The sequence below is a fragment of the Bidens hawaiensis genome, unplaced genomic scaffold, assembly GCF_021521415.1.
Source record: "Bidens hawaiensis isolate Kalapana, Puna unplaced genomic scaffold, B.hawaiensis_p1.1 tig00020232_1, whole genome shotgun sequence".
NCBI lineage: Eukaryota > Viridiplantae > Streptophyta > Magnoliopsida > Asterales > Asteraceae > Bidens > Bidens hawaiensis.
Genome location: NW_027493080.1, coordinates 84623 through 96166, shown reverse-complemented (window position 1 = coordinate 96166; position 11544 = coordinate 84623). Strand labels below are relative to the sequence as shown.

General features: G+C 34.1%; 1 protein-coding gene across 1 annotated transcript; it reads left to right on the top strand.

Annotated features, from left to right (window-relative positions):
• The first annotated feature begins 8245 nt into the window (after nucleotides 1–8245).
• Nucleotides 8246–11496, top strand: LOC143560179 (single-stranded DNA-binding protein WHY2, mitochondrial-like). Its single transcript, XM_077048541.1, has 8 exons — nucleotides 8246–8387; nucleotides 8595–8701; nucleotides 9918–10015; nucleotides 10089–10181; nucleotides 10269–10363; nucleotides 10452–10519; nucleotides 10596–10684; nucleotides 11096–11496. Exons 1-8 carry the CDS (start codon nucleotides 8341–8343, stop codon nucleotides 11216–11218), a joined length of 720 nt encoding a protein of 239 aa, XP_076904656.1. The 5' UTR covers nucleotides 8246–8340; the 3' UTR covers nucleotides 11219–11496.
• The last annotated feature ends 48 nt before the right edge of the window (nucleotides 11497–11544 follow it).

The window sequence follows — 11544 nt, the reverse complement described above, 5'->3', positions numbered from 1 at the left end:
GAACAATAGGGTAACGTCAGTCGGTAAAACGCGGGTGTTGGTAGAAGCCGATCATTATCGATCCCAAAACACAAAAAAATGACATTCACTCGGTTTTTGTTACATTAGTTACGATGACTGAACTAAAGAAACAAAAACAAACTTTGCGAACCAGTTTAGTGCTACCAAATGGCCAATAAGTCACTTGCGGCACCAAACTTTCTATTTATTATATATTATTATTATTATTATTATTATTATTAGGGTCGTAAATGAACAGAACCTTACCAAGTTAGGCGAAGGTTTGGGGTTCTTTAGTGGAGACTCAAGTTTGATCTTCACTTGTGTTATTTTAGGTGGATAATGACAAAGAAGGATTTGAGCTAGGCCTTGCGAAGTTGTATGTTCGGATCTCGAGCCCACCTTGGTTTTCGTCCCACGATGTGTTACGCAGAGAGTTATGCACTTGTGACGGCACAACGACTGTCAAGTGCAGCTGGCAGTATGGTTTCCAATGGGAATGCCCAAACCAAACTTTGTAGCCAGCGTGGGCACGGTTAAGACAAACTATTGACTTAGTGGGGCAGCGGGGCTCTTAAAACTAGAGAGTAAGATGACCTGAACACAAAAAAAAAGTTGCCGTTCTAATAAAACAAGTTAGATGGAAAGTTTGTTTATCTTAATAGGTCAAAGAGCATGAACCAGGATTAAGCATAAAGACCGAGCCCAGTTATATTATAATAGGGTCGGTTCTATGATCTTTTGAATACAATTAAAAGAGTGGGTTAAGTGTTGCAGGTCTGACATGTTTGCTCCTATATGGGTGAGCAATGAGCATAAACCAGGTTATTTACAAGGGTCTTCAAAATACCATTGTTCAAATCGGGTCTCGTGGGCCTGACCTTATTGCCTCAATTTCGTATGAAAGTTATTGAGGTTGTCGTTTATGATCTTGACGATGCGTATGTTGCAGCGAGAGAGAAAACATGATTGTGTTGATGTTGTTGGGACGGACGGATAATCATATGAATTTTCGCATATGATTTATAAACATGAACTCATGTATAAATTAGTTGTTAAGGAAACCAGAGCATTAAATAGACTATTCAATTATACTATATATACCATGGTATTATCTCCCCACTTGTAAATGATCAAAATTGTACTCTTCATAACGTTCTCTAGTTAATTATCATGTCTTATCTTGTTCAACTATGTCTAGCGTTCTCTGGTTTTAACTTTTAAGATTGACGAGATCTAGAGTTTAATCAAACAAGCACATTGCATGTAACAGAAACATTTGTTTAACTATGTCTAGCGTTCTCTGGTTTTAACTTTTATGATTGATGGGATATAGAGTTTAATCAAACAAAACATTGTATGTAACCGAAACATAGGTAATTAACCAATTTATCAAACATGTGCCAATAATACGCAACATTTATATTGTTAAACAAGATCGTATGTCTTTTTAAATTTATTAGCTTTTATAATAATTAAATTTTTTTAACCAAGCATCCTCCAATGTGTAAAGCCTCAAACCCGGAATGCCTAACGGTCCACATTAACATAAGCTCATAGTTGAATTACTATACTTATGCCAAAGTTACATAATGAACTTGGGGATTTTGCAAACGAATTAGGATTTAAGGCTATGAAATAATGTTGTTATGAATTTGGGAATTTTGCAACTGTAGTCGTATTTGGGGATTTTTGCTTTCGATTTCCATATTGTCATTTTGACGTCCAATTTGTGAAATTACATCTTTTGCAACGGGAAGACGATGAATCGACGATGGTTGGCTTGCGATTGGTGTGTGAGTGAGATAGAGAATGAGAGCATTTTAATATTATGCCTTAAAGAGAACTCGAACCTCCACCTCTTTAACACGAGATTTTGAGTCTCTTAGTCAACATTGGACATCTACTACTAAAGAGAGAATCCACTTCAATAACCACTCATCTGCTAGGCAACGATCCAACACCTCTATGAGCAAATGATTAAATTCAAGAAACTATATACTATAATCGTTAAGGTACTGTAATTTTTAGCAGGATTGGCTTTGCTATTCAAAAGGGGGTTGCGGCGCAGCTTGTTGCCCGTTTGCCTGCCACTCTATTGTAATCGTTTTATAGTAAATTATAATTTCTTATTCCATCAAAAAAATTTTTAATTCTATTTGTATTCCTCACATAGTCACATGTAACAGAAATTCATATCATTGGTTGTCATTTGGTGACGTCAAATCAAATTATTTTGTTCAATCTTTCGGTTAAGTGACCTTTTTTTAGTGTGTAAACGTTTCGGTAAGTTTTAATTTCATTAATTTGAAAAACCGAACTCAGACGGATATAAAACTAGTTATATTAGACAACTTGTTACTTATTGCGAGACTTTGAGTGTGTTTGCGGCACCATAGAGTTGTCCCATTCAAATACAAAAAAATAATATATATATATATAGGGTGAGGTTAACATACAAATACAAAATCCATACTAAACGTGCGAATAAAAGAATTTCACGGTGGCAATTATGTAAATAAGTTGAAATCTCTTTTTTCACACAAACTTCCCAAATTTATTGTCTAAATCCAAATTCATTTCATCAAACCCCCCAAACGATTCTCTCAAAACCTACAATCATCAATCAGTTTCACCATTCATACGCTACATCATCTGCTAACAATGGCGATTGAAGGTAAATTTCATTATTCAGATCACTTGTGTGCGTGTTGTTTGTTATACTCGTATACCTAGGGCTTGGATCGAGAAAAATTGATTTCAAATCTCTCATGTTTAATGTAATTTCAACATATACATACAAATACAAATTATGAAACACTAGTTTATAGTGAACAAATAACAAAAAGAATCAAGATAGACCCTTGCTTCGAACCAAAATAGATAACTAGTCTGTTTATTGCTTTTATTATTTTGTTAAGTAGTGTAATTATCATAGTTGAATCCAACGAGTCTACTTAATTTCTTTTTACTTTGTTTACTGGTTATAGTGTAATTAAATAGAGTAATTAACTTTGTATGTGTATAATATGTCTATTTATGCTTTTGTAATATGTTCTAATATTGTAGTGTAATTATCTTGACAATTAGAGTAATTATCAAAGTTACAGTATTTGTTTCGTACATAGTGTAATTAGTGTGAATAAGTAGAGTAATTATTCATATGTTTATAATCAGTTGTTTGTAATGTTAATTTCCCTGTTTATAGCTTTTGTAATCTGTTCTAAGGTTGTAGTGTAGTTATTTCCACAACTAGAGTAATTATCCAAGTTATAATAGTTGTTTCGTACATAGTGTAATTAGTTTGTATAAGTAGAGTAATTATCAACATGTTTCTAAGTAGTTGTTTGCAATGTTAATTTGTATGTTTATAGTGTTTGTAATTTGTTCTAAGGTTGTAGTGTAATTATTTTCACAGCTAGAGTAATTATCAAAGCTATAGTAGTTGTTTCGTATATAGTGTAATTAGTATGAATAAGTAGAGTAATTATTAATATATTTCTAATGAGTTGTTTGTGATTAATAGTGAAAAGGAGGAAGAGCGAAATAATAACAATGACGATGGCTTGTAGATACTTCAATGATGAATCATCATCTATTGTTTTAGAGAATTCATACGAAATACGTTGAAGTTGTGTTGTAACTCGTGCAACATCATTGACACAATAAAAGTTTACATGAAGCCAAAAAAGTGGACTGAATTTGAAATTAATGATTGGATTTGAGATTGCAGATTTTTTTGTTCACTTAAGATCAAAATTGTATAAGAATATTGTTCAGTTATAAATTGTAAATTATTGTTCACTTATAATAGTTTACAGAAGGATCCGATTGAAACTCAAAACTGTAAATTGATGTTTATAAATTCTTTTAACTCAAAAACAATATGAAGTAGGTTGAAAACCAAATTTGATATTGGTGTTGCTTGTTAGATCATTATCATATTGTCAGTCTATTCATTTGTATAAACAATTTTAAGTTGCACAGATTGCGTATTTAACATCTGGAAGTTATGGGCATACTTGGAATTATTTTTGTTAAACAATATAAATTACTCTAGTTATAAGAACAATTACTCTAGTTATAAAAATCAACTTCTGTTACAACAAATACGGTTATTAAACAAAATAAATAGTTTAGTTATAAAATAGAGTAATTATATTGTGACAATCGTCAATTTCAGGTTAACTCCGTTAACTCAACTCCGTCAATTCAAACTTTAAGATCGTTAAATCTATAACGCACACTTCATTACATTTAAACTAGGGTTTAAATGACGCTTAACACTTACTACATGTGTAGTCTTTCGGGATTTGCACCGAAACGCAAACGAGTTGACGCAAACGATTGATAAATGAACGAAAAACGTCAAAACAATAATTATGTGATAATTATGTGTTAGATATATGTGTGTTACTTGATTATGTTATGTGGAATGTTAAACAAGAAACAAGAACCAATTAGTTAGGCTAGAGATGTAACACTTGGAAGTAGAGGGACTAGAGTGTAACTTGTATAATTATAAATATAACCTTAACTACAAACCCTAACTTATTTTCTTTTCTTTTCCCCCACACCACAAACCCCGATCGGCCCTCCCTTTGTTCTCCACGGCTGCCGTCCACAAGAACACACACATATACACATCAAATCAAGTGATTAATCCAAGAACTAGGTGCTAGGAAGGTATAATTGATCATCCTTTACCTTCTTGTTGTTTAATTTTGATGTTTAATGGGTTAAGTACAAACCCTAGGCAGCCGATTTTGTTCATGTATATGGTTAATATGATTGTTGTTATTTGGATAATGAATTGATAACTAGATTGATGTTGTTGCATGATTCATTGTTGTCTTTGATTTGAGTTAAAACAGAAACCCTAATCTTGTATGTATGGTGTAATTGAGATGCATGGATAGTAGTATTAGTGTCTAGCATGTTATATGATTTATTTGTGATCCATGGCTAGTGAAATTGTTAAGTTTTGATGTGAACAGAATCTGGGCAGAATGTGTATACGATGTTTAAATGACTGTAACGAAGTGTAAACGTGAAAATTGGTTGAGATTGTGGGTACTGCAGTAAACTAGGTTGAGTCTAGTTTCCATGAAGTATAAGTTTGTAATTTTTGGACAAGTAGAAGTGTACTTTTATTATTTTACAAAAACGTGGTGCAAAGCTGAGCTGTTAGACCTGCTGTTAGCTTAAGTTGTAAATGTTATATCTCATGAACCACGAGGCCAATTGGGTTGGTTCCACTTCTGGAAGTTGACTCATTGAGTTAGGAACCAAACCCAAGTGGTCTTGCATTTATTGGATTTTTCGTTTAACGGGAATTGCAAATAACATTCTGTTGCGCATGAATCTGACTGATATGAGTTTGCTGTAATGTTTTGGTCATTATAAGAAAAATATGTGAAATAAAAATAAGATAAAATATGTTCTGGAAACCTAAGATATGTATGCTTCTGTGGTGATTTTTGGTGAATTAATTGAGACGTTATGATCGGTGAAATAGTACAATCTTTCAAGTAGAAATTCTGTCATAATGAAACTAACTGCTGAGTTGTGTAAAAATGCATGAAATATGATAGTTTTTATATATTTGTTATGTTTTGACCAAAATACCCTTGCGGGGAATAGTTGCTAATTGATTGCCATGAATTGACCAAATTGCCCTTATGGGGAATAATGGTTAGTTAATTTTGTTTGTTGACCAAAATGCCCTTACGGGGATAATTGCTAGTAAAGTATGTTATTAGTACGTGACACAAAAGTAATTGCTCACTCATGTATCGTATCACAATTGTACTTGTTTAAGTCACACACGATTCACAAACGAAACACGAAATCTGTTACGTGCATAGGTATTATGTGCCGAGTCTAGAGACTCGTTAAACGTACCGATACTTAGAAAATCTCTTTGTTATTTAGAACGCTAGAGAGTTTCTACGACGCGCATCACTTGGTGATCTATATCGGGATATTCTTCGCAAACAGTGAGTTTCACTTACCCCGCTCTTTGAACTGTTTTCAAACGTTTTTCACTTGGGGGAGATAACATACCCCGATAAACGCATTTTCTGAGATAAACGCATATTTAAGATTTTGTTATAAATTATATATCACTTGTAAAGGCTAAGCGGCAAACGTAACATTTGAAGTCCCACACATCGAACCGGTTAATATTTGGAATAACGAGTCACTGTTGAGTAGTACTACTGGGTTTGACAAACCCCACCCGACGCTAAGCTCAACTGGAGGTTGAGTGGGTGTAATTTTGGCTAACACTTACCATGGTCTGGGTTGACCTGGTGACGGGCACTTGATAAACAGTCAGCTTCGGTCTCGAACCACTTAGCGATACTTGTTGTATAGATTAGCTACCTATCGATATATAATTTGACGTAACACTATCTGGTAATGCAAAACACTTAAACGCCGTAACGTGGTTACGCAACACTGAAACGCCGTAACGAGGTTACGCAAAACGCTAAACGATTTATCTTATATAACTTGTGAACTCACCAACCTTGTGTTGACACTTTTAGTATGTTATTCTCAGGTAGCCGAGGCGGGCGCGCGGTTTAGGAGCATGCATTAAATGAAAACACTTTTATTCTGCAAACTTATTTTTAACAGTTATCTTTGGTTTTAAGTCGTCCTGCGTGACGCAGCTTTTGAATTAAGGTTTTTACGCTTCCGCACTTATTTGCATTTAAACGTTTTTATGGTTTGATTATAACTGATGATTCCGATCCTGCCAGTTCACACCCACTGACGGTAAAACAATAGCTTGTTTTTATTGTTTTTCTAACCAATAAGCAAGAGCAATCAATTCAAATCCGTGTTTCCATAACATTGGTTAGAAAAACAATAAAAACAACTTATTAACCAATAAGTTGTTTTTATTGTTTTTCTAACCAATGAATTTAAGCAAGAGCAATCAATTCAAATCCGTGTTTCCATACCATTGGTTAGAAAAACAATAAAAACAACTTATTGTTGCTTTGTGTTTTCACCAACAAATGTTTGAAGACATGGGTCTCGGAAGTTGCATCACTGAGGTATTTATACTATTTCTTCTCTAATTTATATCAATCACTTGTAAAGATTGATTTCTAATATAGTAATTTCCAGACAAAATTTAAGGTTAAGATACCTATAACAATGCTGACTTTTCTCATTTACAACCCGCCCTATCGGTATTTCAATCCCAAATATATACGACCATAACAACCACACCGCTCGTATGTTACAAAAGATACTCAACGCGACATTAGCTAGAATGCTTATATATATGGCACTTGTGGACCTCCTAGCTCTGGGTTTAATGAAGTTAAAAGTTCAAATAAGTTCTAGGCAAAAAGCTATTGCATATATATGTTTTTTAGGCTTAGGTTGCATGTCTCTTTTGGCTTTATAGGCTCGACTCTCCTTTATAACATCTTACCTTAAGTATTAGATGGTGTAGAATGTAATAATGTATAGCCAGTATTGTGTTGGATTCAAGTATACAAGGTTTAGTCTTGAATGAGCTGTCATAGAAACTTAGAGAGGCAATTCAAGATGCATGTTTTTTTTGTAAATGTTCAGGGCTGACTTGGAGGAGTGGTTAGGCGGGCGACCGCCCGTGTCCCATTCTCCTCGGTCCCACAATTGTTAAAATAACTTGATGTATACTTTATAGATAAATTTATTTTTTTAAAACAAAAGGTCACAAAAGGCTCTTTTATACAGCAAAAAAAGTGTTTGTTTCATGAAAACAGAAGTTTTGGGTTTAAACTGTAACGGCAAATTCTTTTAGAATTCTAAGGGCTCATTTCTTTTTATCACCCCGGAAATTTTAAGACTTCTCGAGGATGGTGGAGTATAGGCTTGACCTAAATGAGAGACTAGCGCAATGACCCAAATACGCCTCAGCTTCTTACTCGAAGGGACTTGCGAATTATGGTTGTGGTTTATTTATGGAGAAAAAGAACAAAATTGCCACTCACGTGAGGGGCACACTGATGAGTTTAACGACCAAACTTAAGACTTAACAGGGTTAGTGACGGATACCGCAAATTTGAAACTATTAGACTAAAACCACAGTTTACCCAACATAAAAATACGTTATACTTGTTATGGCTCGACGAGCTTCTCATACAAAGTTCATACTCGATGACTAAACAAACTTTATTTGAGGCTTGCGCTCAGCTCATTTCCAGCTTTTTCCCAATCCGAGCTCGAGTAACTCGCGAACAACTCGACTCGTCTACCCTGTTTTAAACAACACAATGGCGCCTTAAACCCTTGGTCATCCACCAAACTCCATAAACCCCAAACACAGAGTCCACCATGAACCCTAGATCCATGACGAAGCTTTATCACTTCCTGAATTCGAGGTACTACTTCTACATTAACAATCAATTGGTTGATTATTTGTGTTCTATTGATTGGTTAATATGTTAAAAAATGATTTCCGAAACCCTAATTTTCCGTCAAAACTTGTCCGTGCGTTCAATCGACGATTCGTGTGGAATTGGTGGTACCTATTGATGTAATTGCAGTTGTGTATATTATAATTTGAAGTTAGTTTTGTGATGTATTAGGAACAAGTTGTTCAAATTTGGGGAAAATGCTGGAAATCGGTTTAATTTGATGTCGGCGTCTGCGGCTGCTGGCATTTCTACTGCTAGACAGAGTTATGGTTCTGATGGTATATTATTCATTTATATTATCTTTTTTTCAATAGTGAGATAGTGTTGCAAAACTCGCCAGCAGGGGTGTGCGTGGTGCGGTTTTTGTAGTTTTTGAAACCGTTCGGTTTTGGTATTTTCGGTTTTTGCCAAAAGAAAGTTGACAAAAAATAATGAATTTATGTATAAATAATTTTGTTAATTGTAAAATAATAGACTATTATACATTTGATCAAAAATATTATATATTTATTAAATTCTTATAAATTACTTAATACAAAATATAAAAAAACAAAAATTTAGGGCGATGTTTTCGGTTTTTTTTACATGCAAAACCAAAGCCGAACTGTTAGTGCATTTTTTACAAAAACATAACACCAAGCCGTCGGTTTTTGTTTCGGTTTGGATTATTCGGTGTTTTCGGTTTCTTGCACACCCTTACTCGCTGGGCGCTAATAGGGCAGTGGGGTGCCGACTACTAGGGGTGTAAATGAGCCGATATCTCGGGCTCGACTCGTTTGTTATTTTTTTAATCAGTTTTTATATATTATTATTGTTTTTCATATATTTTTATAATGGTAATTTTATGTATAGCATAATATATATTGTTTAGTTATTTATTATCATAGTTTTGGGCTTGGGCTTGGGCTTGTTTATTAAACAAGCTTACTTTTAGGCTCTGGCTCGTTTAAGCTTGTCTCGATACAAGCTTTTTTGCAACTTGGCTCGTTTACACCCTACTGAGTACGGACTAGCAATTAATCGGGATTAATCATATTGGAATTATATATATGTGTGTGTGTGTGTGTGTGTATATCATCATCATCGTACTCAGTATATCCCACCAATAGCAAAGCTATAGTAGGGTCTGAGGAGGGTAAGATGTAGACAGCCTTACCTCTACCCCATAGGGATAGAGAGGCTGCTTCACATATATATATATATATATATATTCAAACTTATTAAACGCATTGGATTAAAAAGTATAATTTTTCAAATACTAAGATTTTGAGTCTTTTGACTGAAATTTGTCGATTTTGACTAAAATTTGACTGATTTTGACTGCCTTTGACTGATTACCGATTTTACGGGCCGGTTAGTTGAAATCACATCAGCAGCCCAACAATTGGCAATTAATGGCCACTTAGAAGTTAGAACCGATTTCTACAACACTGTTTACTGTTCACAGCAATATTCATGAAACTGATTAGATGTTGTATAATTTTGAGTATTCAGGGAGAATGTCTAGCCGTATATTTGCAGACTATTCAATTTTCAAAGGCAAAGCTGCTCTATCTGCTGCCCCTGTTCTTCCTACTTTTAGTAAAATGGATGTATGTTTTTGTTATTGTATTAGTTAGAAATTTTATGATATTCTGCTTATTAAAAAACTTGTATGTTAAACAGTCTGGTTTTACAAAAATTGACCGACGTGGTGTGATTATGCTGACTTTTCGACCTGCTATTGGTGAACGCAAATATGATTCAGAAAAGAAACAGGTAATTACTAATTATATGTAAAATATTACTGTTGAAAGTATATAATTAAATTTGCTGAGATCTAACAAATTTTATTATGTTGTGTAGTTGTTTGCTTTGTCGGTTACAGAAGTCGGGTCCTTCATAAGTTTGGGCCCCGGAGATTCTTGTGAATTCTTCCATGATCCGTCAATGCAGTCAAGGTAGATTATTATTGAAATGATTTAGTTTTTGTAGTATATCTAACACAAATTATTTATAAAAAGTTAAATATTAATGTTTGATGTACAGGGATGCGGGTCAAGTGAGGAAAAGTTTATCAGTTAAGCCACACACGGATGGTTATTTCATTTCTCTAAGTAGGTTATTTTACGACTTATATATATAAATGTTAATTGGAGCAAAATGTGAACATTGTTTCAAATTATTTTGCAGGTGTGACAAACAATATCTTGAAAACTAATGAACGCTTTACGGTTCCCGTCACTATCGCTGAGTTTGCAGTTATGCGTGAAGCTTTCAGTGTATGTCTTCAACTTTCAGTCTTTTACTATATATAAATCTGAAATATGTAAATATGAATCCATTAATGTGAAAAAAAGAGTCATTTTGTCTTATGTTTTCTTTACTTCCATTAAAAGGTAGTAACTTTTTAAACAAGGGTAAAATTGCCATTTATTTGAAAAAAAAAGAACGAACAAAAAAAGTTATTGAAGTTCTGAGACATTTTTTGTACTAATGGAAGTTAGACATACGATCTGCTGTTAACACGAGCATAAAGGACGAAAACCATAATTTACCCTAGTTTTTTAACCATATTTAATATACTAATTTACATACATGGATATGCTGAATCAAATATACTGTTTACTTCAATTGCAAGTGATATATCTTTTTAAATAGTTTAATAAATATTTGCTGATTTTGAATTGCAGTTTGCTTTGCCTCACATCATGGGTTGGGCCCATTGCACCAACCCGCCAACAGACGGTGTTGGTGGGGATTTTTCGAAGGTGCGTCCGCAACTAGCAGTAGCAGCCTCAGAGTGGGACAGATGATGCATGCTTTTACGAGGTTTAACTGTTTTGGTGGGAATCGAAGTTTGTTCTGAAATTCCTATGTTAATTCGGTATGGTTATTTTGGGTACGTTGTCTATAAAGCGTTGGACATGATGTGATGTTGGTTGCTTCGGTTCGACTTATAAGTGCGCCTTTATAACACCCTACCTTTTGGTATGTAGTATTGAATATGGTTCATATCATGTTTTATGGTTACTATGTGTGTTCTGTATTTGTTGGACGTGATGTGAAATGGTTGCTACCGTGTTATTTGGTACACGCGTAACACGTTTAACTAATTGCATTCAATAGGTTAATATTCAAT

Excerpts from the sequence above, each read along its gene's own strand:
- LOC143560179 (XM_077048541.1), top strand. The coding sequence starts at position 8,341 with ATGAACCCTAGATCCATGACGAAGCTTTATCACTTCCTGAATTCGAG. Across the intron at positions 10,182-10,268 it reads ATGATTCAGAAAAGAAACAG|TTGTTTGCTTTGTCGGTTAC; the intron begins GTAATTACTAAT and ends TATGTTGTGTAG. Across the intron at positions 10,520-10,595 it reads TGGTTATTTCATTTCTCTAA|GTGTGACAAACAATATCTTG; the intron begins GTAGGTTATTTT and ends ATTATTTTGCAG.